This window comes from Seriola aureovittata, chromosome 18 (genome assembly GCF_021018895.1).
Source record: "Seriola aureovittata isolate HTS-2021-v1 ecotype China chromosome 18, ASM2101889v1, whole genome shotgun sequence".
Taxonomy (NCBI): domain Eukaryota; kingdom Metazoa; phylum Chordata; class Actinopteri; order Carangiformes; family Carangidae; genus Seriola; species Seriola aureovittata.
Genome location: NC_079381.1, coordinates 3069218 through 3082394, shown reverse-complemented (window position 1 = coordinate 3082394; position 13177 = coordinate 3069218). Strand labels below are relative to the sequence as shown.

The 13177-nt window shown below is 39.8% G+C and overlaps 1 protein-coding gene across 3 annotated transcripts in view; it reads right to left on the bottom strand.

The window, feature by feature from the left end:
• Positions 1-13090, bottom strand: part of LOC130186261 (WD repeat-containing protein 7) — a 119659-nt gene extending 106569 nt beyond the window's left edge. For 2 of the 3 annotated variants that reach the window (XM_056403184.1, XM_056403186.1), the window contains exons 1-9: positions 12943-13090; positions 9407-9578; positions 9153-9259; positions 8774-8852; positions 8134-8308; positions 7060-7136; positions 5834-5953; positions 5569-5714; positions 5070-5172 (exon numbers count right to left, since the gene is read on the bottom strand). In XM_056403184.1, the coding sequence (XP_056259159.1) occupies positions 5070-5172; positions 5569-5714; positions 5834-5953; positions 7060-7136; positions 8134-8308; positions 8774-8852; positions 9153-9259; positions 9407-9565 (966 nt within the window). In that variant the 5' untranslated portion in view covers positions 9566-9578; positions 12943-13090. The remainder of the gene's footprint in view (positions 1-5069; positions 5173-5568; positions 5715-5833; positions 5954-7059; positions 7137-8133; positions 8309-8773; positions 8853-9152; positions 9260-9406; positions 9579-12942) is intronic. The other variant, XM_056403185.1, reaches the window with a different exon arrangement.
• Positions 13091-13177: the final 87 nt, after the last annotated feature.

Genomic DNA, 13177 nt, shown 5'->3' with positions numbered 1-13177 from the left:
GATAGTTCAAACAGGAAAACCCCACCCACCTGGTATCCAAACAAGGATGAAACAAACAAAAAAACATGCTAACTATAGTGTTGAATCAGGTCTGGTGGCCACACACAAACACCATTTCCTCTAGTTCTATCTGTATCAGATGCTGTAACTGAACACAAATATAATATATACTGAACAAAGGATATGCAGGAATACAAATGAATTTCATTGCTGGTGACTTTTCTTTATATGAATCTTGTCACACAAGCAAAGTTTAATCTGTTTCATGTCCCCAAAGATATCTACTGTAGTGTAAATTTGTTTTTTATTTTGCAAACAAATATGGACATTTTTAATCCAAAGTGACAGGTGCCTGGTGAAGATAAGCAAACCAATTGAATCCAAAATGTCACAGTATTCCTGTCACTCCTCGCTGTGTGTCTTTGGTTTGTCGTCATCTCGGGGACTCAGCACGTCATTATTTTGGTTAAAAAGCAGCTTGGGGGACTTTGCATGCATCTTCATCAGTATGAAGACGGATGAGGAGGGTGATGGTGCTTTTGGAGGAGGGAAATTTGTTTTAGTGGGAAGAGAGCATGAAACCAGGTGAACCAGAATGAGTTCAGTCTGTCAGGCAGGCAGGAAGGAAAACAAAGAGCGGAGCAAACACAACAGGCGATTCACCTTTTAATGTCATCGACTCAGCGGCTCACACTCCCACACTTTGACAATGAGTCTGAAGGCTAAAGTGTGACTTCACACACACACCTGTGGAAATATACTACCTGTGATCATCTCTCTTGCATCAAGTATCTGTTTATTTCTGATAATTATGGTGTTTCACAAGAGTCCAGTCTTTGTTGTTTTCAATATATATGCTATACATGCTCAGTCTAGTTGTAAAGAACCAATGTATTAGGCTTTCACTAAAATCAAATATTGCAATATTTCTCACAATATGCAATATTTTATATTATATTATAATATTTTAGTATTAAAAGTACCACATTTTTCTATAAACTCCTTGGTGCTTGGTTCTTGGTAAACAGTGAATGCCTTTAACACTTTAAAATGTCACTATTATGCATATTAAGCTTTTTTCCTCTATATTATTTTTCTAGCATTATTATTTTAGCATTGACCATGATACCACAAAGCCCTTTGAGTTTTCATATAGGCGAACACAAAATCTGGTGCTTTTTTCCTTCAGAATTCAACCATTTGTTTGAGCTTCAGGGAGAATAACAATACACAACATAATAATGCCGCCACATCCCTGTTTGTTAACACAGTGAAGGTTGAATGTGAGCCACAGAGTGGATGTCAGTGTTTTCGCTACCGTTCTCACAGTTTGCTCCTCTCGTCCAGTCGTCGTTTTCTGGCTGAGCTGCAAAGTCACAATTCAGAAAAACATCCTCCTGACAAGTCGGCTGTAAACCTCCCCCCAAACAAAAAACTCCAAAACTATTTTGAATCTTCAGTCTCTTCATCTCAAAGATAAATTCAACGCCTCATCCTGACCCCTAAGGTTTCTCCTAGCCTGGCCACAGTGTTACATCTGATACCTACCTAACCATACCACTGTTTCTGCACACATTTGGAATTCACACTATTATATGTTAATCATTTTCAAAACCATCCATTAGTGTTGAGATGGATTTCCTTCCTTTCAGGCACCCACTGGTTTCAGTCGATTTCTATCAAAAAGCAGCTTTAAACTTGCTGCAGAGAAATAAGCCATCACAGTGAACAATACTGATAATTTATTAAACCTTTAAGTCACTTGAAAAAGCAAAAACATCAAATATTCTCTGGTTCTAGCTTCTCCAATGTGAGCATTTTTTGCTTTTGTCTTATATCCTGGGCAGCCAGGACATGCTAGTGCTAGACACTCAAGGAGATTAGCTTGTTTTCTTTTTCTCTGCACTGGGTTGTTTAACAACTCCAGGTATTTTGTTCTAGATTGTGCAGATTTTCATTTCAATAAATTCACTAAAGAGTTTTATTGAAGAAGGAAAAAGAGAAGACGTAGTATTGGGGCCACATAGGGCGACAAAAACTGAAATTTCAAGAAAAAAGTGATAATATTATAAGAATAAAGTTGTAATTTTAGGTTCCATGTTGTTTTAGCGGGAAACATCAGAAGCTTTAAAATGAGGAACGTGGAGCATCCTGTGAAGTTCTACTTTAGCAGGTCTCACAAATAAGTAAATTCTTCATCTTTTGGTTCATCATCATCATCATCATCATCCTCATCAGGAGACTGAAAAGATTGTGGAGAAACTGAGTTTATTCTATTGTTAGACAGACAAACAGCAGCTGACACTGACTGTCCTTTCACCTCTTTGATTGGTTGATGTAATATTCCTAAAAAATAATGTTATGTTTTAATTATGTTTTTCTCTCTCAAAATTTTACATTCTTAATTCTGATAATACTACGACTTATTCTTGAAATCTTCCTCTGCTGTGAAGCGGTTTATACTCTAAAAGAAGAGGTTAAATAAAAGAGGATGGTACAGCACAGCTAATAAACTATGCTGTTTCCTCTACTTTGGACTCTTGCTATGTCCCAAATTTGGGTGTCAAAGTTCACCATAGCTGAACTCATCACAAAAAATAGCACTAATTTACCTCGTCCCCTCTAGTAAATTCACTGGTCGCAGCAGTTCAATTGAAATTAATTGAGTGGCATGAAATTTCACTGTTTAAATCCTGGTATTATTCCATCTTTTTAATACAAGAAGCAACAATGAATCAAATTCACATTATCTTTTCTATGACGTCCATTTTGGTTGTCTTGGATAATGCTGGATACTCGACAATACTATGAAGAATGTACAATTTGTAGTTAATGTCTAAAAACATGCTAAACCAGTGGTATGGTCCTTTTCTAATTGTGTAATGCTTTTCTTTCATTTGATGGTGCAAAAAATCTAAGTGTAACCACATGTAAACATCTGACTAGGGTTGGTTTCAGAGACATTAGTTTGGAATTGATGAATGGTTTTTAAAGATCATATTTGAACTAAATGGAACTAAAATGGTAAACTAGTGTCATCACTGTAATGATGTCCATTTTAGCTTTTGCAGCTCAGCCAAGAAGGCGACAACCTTCTTCTTCCCGTCTTTCGCTTTTCAGTATGCATTTTCTAGGGCTTACTGGCGCCTCTAGAGGCTGGTGGTGGTATAGCAGCTCTGGGGTGTAGAGCTCCAAGTCGCACCCGCTGGCAGGGAGGCACATCACCTCCACAGCCACCTCCTCCTCACCTCTTTCTCCTTCCTTTTGAGAGGAGTGAGGAGGTCAGAGGAAGGGGTGGGGGAGGGGGCATGGTAGCATCAGAAGACAGAACAGTAAAAAAGAACAACAAAAATAACAAAAGGCACAGATGACAAATAAATATCTAGGAGACAATAAATTATGAATAGACACATAACAACATACTGCAGGTCCAAAATGAAATCATAAATACAAACAAAACAACAAGGGTCATGTTCACACACATGGATTAAACCCAACCCTAAATCAGGTGGTGACCTGATTTAAGACTTAAACCTACTGCTCAATCTTAGTTACTGGAGGCGGTAAAAAACTGAGTTGATGATTTTATGTTTATATTTAAGTAAAAACTGATATTCAAATAAAACCTGCTGGTTGCCAATTAAAACAGACAAAGGCTGGTCTCATTCAAAACACTGAGTGGGGTTGAATTACCTGGACAATTGAATGTCACATGGAAAAATCAGCACAATGTTCTTCATACCAGAGTCATGTCATATTCATCACTCTGTTGCTTTTAACTTTCACTTTTTAACACAACTTCTGTTTTCGTTCACCAATTACCTCGACATTTTTTCAATAATTGTTAAGTTTCCTTCAGTGAAACTCAACATTTCCTGCATATGCTTCAAATTAAAAGCTTGGAACGAAAGTGAGGTATTATGCTCTTTGACCGTTTGACCGTCCGACAGCTTTTAATGTGAAACATCTGGAGCAGGAAGTGTTGAGGTTAATTGATGGCACCTTAACAACAAAAGAAAAAATGAAAGACTTAGTGAATGAAACTGCATTGACATTATAAAGAGAAGAACAGTGTTGATTGTGACATAACCGCTGTGGCACTGATGGAAGTGAAAATGTGTGATCTATTCTTTCTATAGGATGTGACCAAAACACACTGATTCATGAATTGATAAATATATTATTTGATATTTGTACTCCAAATTATTTGTTAATTAATTTTCTCAAACAAATCAGTGTAACCAGGGGTGGTGCTTTACAGGTCTAATCCATGTGGCTGAAGTGAGCCCTGGGTATACGACTCATTTTCAGTCTGGTTCTATGAATAAACTAATTACAGGCCTTTTTGTATGTATATAAAATACATCTGAAAGTGGAAGTTACTCACAAACAATTCTGGTAGTATGACAGTGGATGCTAGTTTTTGTGTGTTAAAGACAGAAGCTAAATCATCGGCAACAGCTTCTGTCTATTATTAGTGGAAACAGAGGTAAAGGTAACTAACTAAGTGAAATACAAAAAAGTTTCTGTTTTTCTGGCGTGTAGCAGGCATATAAAATTAACACTTTTCTGAGCCATTCCATGATCTTAAAGTCTGCGAAACAATTAATCATGAATATTATGTCAGAAGTTTTCATCCAATTTATCTTTGTGTGCTCCTGCTCATTTATCGTTACCTGGAAACAGACATTATTGAAAAGAGGATACACTGAAAATATTACGGATCCTGATGAGGAGTTTTCAGTGTAGCTTTTTAGTAGTGTTATGCATGCATATATATGTCGTTGTGTTGTTGTGAGCCGTTATATTATTCTACTGCACCCAACACTGATTTGAATTCGTCCGACACAAAAATTACAAAATCTTACTTTAGAACATTTTCGCTAAAAGTGCAATGTGGTGTCAAACTATCTTTACATAGTTCCTTTTTTCCTTCTTGTTTAACTAAATAAATAAAAAATATTGCAATTACAGAAATTGTTTCGGCTTCCCAGTTGTTAGCGGCGTTAATAAGTATCAGATGTCTTTCTGAACTGACAACTGGACAGAGTGAAGGCCGGAGGACTGACCTGTTTGTCTGAGCGGTTAGCGATGCTGTAGACCAGAGGAGGGATCGAGCCTTCTTTGGTTTTCCCAACATCGCTGCGGAAATGTTCACTAGCAGGTAGACAACTGGGGAAACACACACACACAAAGACACATCTCAACACTGGCTTTGAGACAAACCAGATCTGCCATCATTTACTCAGTATACAGCAAAATGTATGTTCTTTTTTTATTTTGTCTTTGTGTATAATACATTGTGTATTTTGTATGCATGTGTTCAGGAACATGCATGTGTTCAGGAACATGCACTGTCCCTACCAAATAAACAAATATAAAAATAATAATATTAAGTCTAAGTTTAGGACATAATCAAACAAATCCATAGATGCTAACAATCTCTGTGTGTACAGCTTGCATGACTTAGCTGAGCATCACCATGACTCTTTTCTCCTCCTCTGTGGATGTGTTAAAACCATCAGAAGTTACTGAGCAGTGATGTGAGATCCAGATCAGCAGGTTTACCTGGCAGGCAGCTTGTAGATGTAACTGCAGCCATCTTCTGTCCAGATGATGACTTTGTCTGCAGCAATGAACTCTCCTCCAGTCCAGGCCTGGTCGTTGTCACTGGGCACTGAGCAAAGCAACGAGTAGTCACCTGCATCAAACACCTGACACACAGACACACACAAGGAATAGTAATTATTAATGAAACTATCAGCCCAGGCCATGGATGAATTTTCAGGTCCACACTTTGTGTGTAGTTTGCTGTGGTGCTGTAGTCGCTTACCCTCCAGTACTTGGAGCAGACCACCAGCAGGCTGCTCTGAGTGAAGGTGCAGAAGGAAATACTCTGGCAGCCCTGACAGTAGATGGGTTTGGACTCTTCTTCAAACACTGGGTCCAGGTCCTGAACACACAAACACACAAATTACAGATTAGAGTCTGAGATGATACACGTGAGCAATATCACACGAAAGGGAGTGATGTTGTGCTGAATATGAGCACAGCTGTGATTCGGTACCGAAGACAAACACACCCTCTCGTGTGATATTGCTTTTATACAACAGTTCTACGAGCACCATATTAGTTAAATAAGCAACAACAGATTATGATTTGTTTGTTTATTTGATCATTTATTTGGCAACAACAACAACACAACTGGACTGGTACTGAACTGTAAAGCGGAGTGATAAATGTAGTTAAACGTCCCAGTGCTGTTATACTCTATATCACCAATTACTTGGTCGGAACTAACTGTTGTATAAATATCAGTATTTAACACTAGAAAAAAAACAAAGTAATGATACATTTGGTGATATTAGTTTTGATAAGTGGGGTGGATATTAACATTAGTGTAAATCACAATACTCATAAGCAAAACTGTGAAGACCTTTGTTCACGATGACATGCGCTTCCACATTTTTGGTTCCACCGCAACTGACTGACTGACTGACTGACTGACTGACTGACTGACTGACTGACTGACTGACTGACTGACTTGGAGTTTCTGGTGTAAGCAGGTTCTATTAGGGGGGTGTTTACAGCTGCAGTGTTGATAACTTAGCTCATTGTCCCTAGATTTAGAGACTTTTTTTAACAGACTGGGTGTAAACCTGGTTCAGGTCTGGGCCCTGTATGGATGCCGACCGGGACTCAGGGCTACACCTCTTGTTAGGGGCAGTCTACTGAGCAGCTCTGGTTTCCCGGCTGCTCGGAAAGTGCAGGGAAGAGGAGGAGCGCTTCCAATACACTGAGCCTCGCCTCCATTACAGCAAAAACCATACTTTGATTACATGTATCATTATTACTAAAGGAGGCAGAGGAATAACTAAACATAAGACACACCGAGCAGAGAGAGCAGGAGAGAGGGAGAGAGAGAGAGAAGTCATCAATAATAATTGACCACAGGCGGTCCGGACATTTACTAGGTTTTAACCTAGTCTTCTTTAAGTAATATACAGATGTCTGACACAAGACTGATGGTTTATTTTAAACAAGCAAACGGCGGTCTACCTGCATCTTGCTGACCTCAGCTGTGATGATCCAGACCTTCAAGATCCCAGTCACTGACACTGCCACCACTGTGTCCTCTACAAAGAGACAGCAAATTACAGTCAGAGCCCATCAACACTCAACAGAAGTGGCATAATATTGTATGCAGGGGTACATTTAGCATGGCAACATGCTAACTTTTTACATGTTAGTCTAACATGATCATTTAGCATATCATAATAGCATTAATGTCTTTTGGGCTACAGCTCCATTCAAATGAGGCCATTACAGGAGGGGTCAGTAATAAAATATTTGCATTGTTTCTCAGCAATTAAACTCATTGTTCCAGATGTTCTGTGGGAAGTGGGTTTATTAAAATAGTTCATAATGTTGATAATTATACTATGATTAAAATGTGTTCTGCTTATTTAATGATTGTACATTTTCAAAAAGTTATTTGCGCCAGTAGGTCTTTTCCAAAGCAGAAGGACAGGTGTTAATAACATCGACAGTGGTTCTATTCTGTTGTGTCCCAGTGAGTCAGTGACAGTGAACCAGCATGAACAATAGGAACCTGAAACTGAAGCAGCTAAATGGAATTCAGCCATTTGTTTTAAGTTGTACTCATGTGTTTTCTCTACAGTGGCATGTCAAAAACAACAATAATAATACTAATAATAAACTTTATTTATAGAGCACACAACAGATCTAGCTCAAGGTACTTTACAATAAAAGAAATATTTAAAAATGCTCACTGAGCATCTCTTATAGCTCTTGGCACGGTTCTGCATAGTTCTGGAGTATAAAATCTGAGAGCTGATGAAGGATTATAAAAGGACAGAGAATCTGTAGTGTAGGTCAGTCTCAGTCCATGAAGAGCTTTAAAAACATGTAAAAGGATCTTAAAATCTCTTCTAATCGGCACTGGGAGCCAGTGGAGGAAGCTAAACTGGGGTAATATGATCTATCTTCCTTGTTTTCCTTGCCTTCAATGAAAAAGCAAAAGTGGTGAGTAATATTTGGTATCTCAAATTACATCCTGAGTGGTGAAAATAGCTTTATATATAAAAACTATACAAGATATCAGCTGCTTACCTTGTGTGCGGTGGGAACGGATGATGCTCATGGAGCTGATCCAGTCAGGAGAGATCTTGGACACAAGCGAGTACAGGACCTCCAGGCTAGTGGCATCCACCACAAGGATCTCTGGGTAATGTCCATTACAAAGCAGGCGTCCCTCCCTTTCGGTGCCGATGGTGAATTGATAGAACTGGAGAACCACAGCGGACACGGAGGGAAGACAGACAGAAAGCAACAAGTGAGAAGAGATGACAACAGGAGGAGACAAACAAGCAAAATCTGATCAGGAAACAACCATTTTTATTTTTAGCCTTCCACAGCTTCAAGGGCAAAAACCCTTTCCTGGTGCGTTTTTAAAATTAAAAATCTGCAGGATGTGTTGAACTTCGGTGACAGTAGCTTAAATAGTGTTTGAAAAACATTACAAGAGTATTTGTGCTAAAAAGTAGAAGTGAGAGCAGAAGTATGACATGACTTTGCTGTGCTGGGGGAATTCATGATGTGGAAATGTACATTATGATTCATTTACCATGTGAGCAACCGTAATCCCTCAGTGTTTTTTACCCGTCCTTTGTTTGTGTTTATGTGAGGCTTGGCCACTATTTAAATCCCAGCTTTTATCTGAGAGATTACAGGATGTGAGTGTGTGTCTTACCTGTATACCAGTGTGAGCACAGGCCAGCTTGGTGAACTCAATACAGCGTCCATCGTTCACATCCCATAAACACATCTCCCTAAAACATGACCAAACTGAGGTTAGACATGAATGAGTGCCTCTGGCTCTGCCTCTTGGCGTGGAGGCATAATAAGAAACAAAAGACATTATATCCAAAGGGTTTATAAGTGAAAACTAAAAATGAATGCGGGAGATTCTGGATGAGTTTTATGAAAAGATGCCAACACTTTTGTCAACAAGTCACTCTAGTTAACTGTGTTGATGCTATTTCACAGCAAGCAATCAACATCTGTATGCTCCACTTACATGGAATCTCTAACAGATGTGCGTATGGTATGTGTGATAACAACATACTCACCCGCTCTCAGATGCACTGACGATGTACTGCTTGTCACTGCATGCACTGGCTTTGGACAGACAGGTGATGGAGGCTGTGTGTCCAAACAACATGGCTCTGGGACAAATCTGAGGCGACGAGAGGAGGAGACAAAAGAAGGTTAAAATAAGACGATGAGAAGCAGAATAAGAGAAAACATCACAGGTAGTTAGAAAACGCACACACTAACATCACCACTATTTTTCATCAATCAATACCGTCACCCTTAACAGTACCTCAAGCTCAGGTGTCATGTCCCAGAGGCAGATCTGACCGTCATGGCAGCCGGTGATGATGGTGCTGAAGTCATCCATCACCAGCAGGCTGCTGATGCAGTGGGTGGGAGCCGTGCGGCCCCAGAGCACTATGGGTAGAACCAGGCTGTTCCCGGACATTATGGTGATGTGTCTGGAAAGACAAACGGAGAGTTAGAACGAGAAACCCAAAGAGACGGAAACAGAGATCAAAATGGAAAACACAGAAGTGAAGACCAGCAGCATCTGTATTTTGTACAGTGACCAAAAGTAAAGCCTGTGCTCCCAGACCATATCTGGCAACCCGTGCTGTGAATACATAGAAGTGTTGTGCCGATGGATAAACTGTTGTTCATCAAAGACTCATTCCATCACAGAGCTCCTCCTCCAATCACAAATGATCTTTTTTACACTTCCGTTTGTGTTCAGACAAACGAGATGCAACTTGTTCATTATTACTTTACAGGTGGTGTTGGTGAATTTGTGGCTGCTCACAAGTCAGGAAAGGGCTATAAGGCCATATCTAAATGTTTTCAAGGAGAAGGAGAAGCCTTCAACCCTAAGAACACCATCCCCACTGTCCAACATGGTGGTGGGAACCTAATGCTTTGGGGATGTTTTTCAGCCACTGCACCAGGGAACCTAATCACAATAAACAGCAACATGAAAAACAAGCAATACATCAAGATTCTCAACAACAACATCAGGCAGTCTGCAGAGAAACTTGACCTTGGGCACCAGTGGACATTTCAGCACGACAACGACCCAAAACACACAGCAAAAGTGGTGAAGAAATGGTTAGCGGACAAAAACATTAACGTTTTGCAGTGGCCAAGCCAGAGTCCTGACTTGAATCCAATTGAGAATCTGTGGAGGGAGCTAAAGATTAGGGTGATGGCAAGGAGACCCTCCAACCTGAAAGAGTTGGAGCTCATCGCTAAAGATGTATGGGCAAAAATACCAGTGGAGACATGCAAAATGCTGGTCAGTAATTATAGGAAGCGTTTGATTGCTGTAATAGCCAATAAAGGCTTTTCTATTGTTTATTGAGAAGGGTATGAATGATTTTGGACATACCACTTTTTGTTCAAATGTAAATAAAAGCTGAGAAATATTTTTTTACACAATGATGCCTCTTGTACATTGTCTTATTATCTTTTGGGAGAAGCCTGTGTCATTTCCGGTCAAAAAAAAAAAAAAAAAAACTTGCTGGTTGAATAAAAGTAACTTTAAGTCAAAATTTGCCAGGGGTATGAATAATTTCGGGCTTGACTGTATATACATATACAGTACTGTGCAAAAGTTTTAGGCAGGTGTGAAAAAATGCTGTAAACTAAGAATGCTTTCAAAAATGGAAGTGTTAATAGTTTATTTTCATCAATTTGCAAAATGCAGTGAATGAACAGAAGAGAAATCTAAATCAAATCAATATTTGGTGTGAACACCCTTTGCCTTCAAAACAGCATCAATTCTTCTAAGAACACTTGCACACAGTGTTTGAAGGAACTCGGCTGGTAGGTTGTTCCAAACATCTTGGAGAACTAACCACAGATCTTCTGTGGATGTAGGCTTCCTCAAATCCTTCTGTCTCTTCATGTAATCCCAGACAGACTCCATGATGTTGAGGTCAGGGCTCTGTGGGGGCCATACCATCACTTCCAGGACTTCTTGTTCTTCTTTACGCTGAAGATAGTTCTTAATGATATCGGCTGTATGTTTGGGGTCGTTGTCCTGCTGCAGAATAAATTTGGGGCCAATCATACGCCTCCCTGATGGTATTGCATAATGGATAAATATCTGTCTGTATTTCTCAGCATTGAGGACACCATTAATCCTGACCAAATCTCCAACTCCATTTACAGAAATGCAGCCCCTAACTTGCAAAGAACCTCCACCATGCTTCACTGTTGCCTGCAGACACTCATTATTGTTCCGCTCTCCAGCCCTTCGGCGAACAAACTGCCTTCTGCTACAGCCAAATATTTCAAATTTTGACTCATCAGTCCAGAGCACCTGCTGCCATTTTTCTGCACCCCAGTTCCTATGTTTTCATGCATAGTTGAGTCGCTTGGCCTTGTTTCCATGTCGTAGGTATGGCTTTTTGGCTGCAACTCTTCCATGAAGACCACTTCTGGCCAGACTTCTCTGGACAGTAGATAGGTGTACCGCTGGTTTCTGCCAGTTCTGAGCTGATGGCACTGCTGGACATCTTCCGATTTCGAAGGGAAATAAGCTTCATGTGTTTTTCATCTGCTGCACTAAGTTTCCTTGGCCGACCACTGCGTCTACGATCCTCAACGTTACCCGTTTCTTTGTGCTTCTTCAAAAGAGCTCGAACAGCACATCTTGGAACCCCAGTCTGCTTTGAAATCTTTGTCTGGGAGAGACCTTGCTGATGCAGTATAACTACCTTGGGTCTTGTTGCTATGCTCAGTCTGGCCATGGTGTATGACCTGTGACATGAAACTGTCTTCCACAACCTCACCTTGTTAGCAGAGTTTGGCTGTTCCTCATCCAGTTTTAAGCCTCCTACACAGCTGTTTCTGTTTCAGTTTATGACTGTGTTTCAACCTACATGTGAAATTGATGATCATTAGCACCTGTTTGGTATAATTGGGCTTTGGCTGATCCAGTGAAATAACTGAAAAACCAAAGCACTTCATCATGTTGCATAAATGCAATATTATCATAAATTAAACCTGCTCACTGATTTGCCTCTGTCCTCAATGGTGTTTAACCCACCCTCAATTATGTAATAGGAATGGGAAAATTTTAATAAATAAAAATTATACCCTCCAAATGATTATAGAGTGAGTCAGCACCTCTCTGATTCAGTGTCATCATGAAACCTCCATGAGGCTGCAGGTCCGTTGTACTGGACTGCATTAGTTCTGGCTGACGATATGTATCCAACATTACTAGCTAGTACTCTAGCTAGTATATATTGCGTAATGGCTGTATATAGCTAAATATGTTAAACGTATTGCATGCTTATATGCTAACGTTCATCGTACTGAAACATTGTCATGTGTACAGAAATTAGAGACACATGCTACACACGATCATTCAGACTTTAGGTTAAATCTTAACGCATTAGTCGTGTCATTGCTGAAGTCTGATATAAAAAAAAATGCACTATCAATGAGTCACCAATCACCCTCTTACATAAATAAACAACAAACAGTATGCGTTCACATGAACACATCAACAGTTCGTGCTTTCGTGCTGCATTTGTATAATTAACCTTGGCGTTTAATCCAAGTCTACAGAAAGCTCAGCGGCGTTTAGGAAACAAGGGAAAACATTCAAATTACACTCTGCCACAGGACAGTCACAGACACCAGAAAGAAACAGATTTATACAAAAGCTAAATGATTATCAGGTGCTAAAAGACAGATTCTCTGTGCAGTGATCTGTGAAGTGCTAACGCTAAACTACACCTGCAATGTCGCGACTTCCGAGGTTAGCAACGCGGCTAACGGAACCAAAACACAATGTCAAAAATTGTAGATACATACCCAAAAAACGAGTCCTACTGAAACATGTCCTTCTAACGGAAGACCCAGCGATGAAGGTGTCCCTCCGTGAAAAACAGAAACACGAATTGTCCTTCTTTTTGGCTTGTTTTTAGCTGCTGTCCCACCGACACACCGATCAGTTCGGTCAGCTGATCACTGGTAACCAAAAGGTACATCCGGTTTCACCTTTTCAAAATAAAAACATGCAGTATTTTTTTTTTCGAGCACGGTTTCC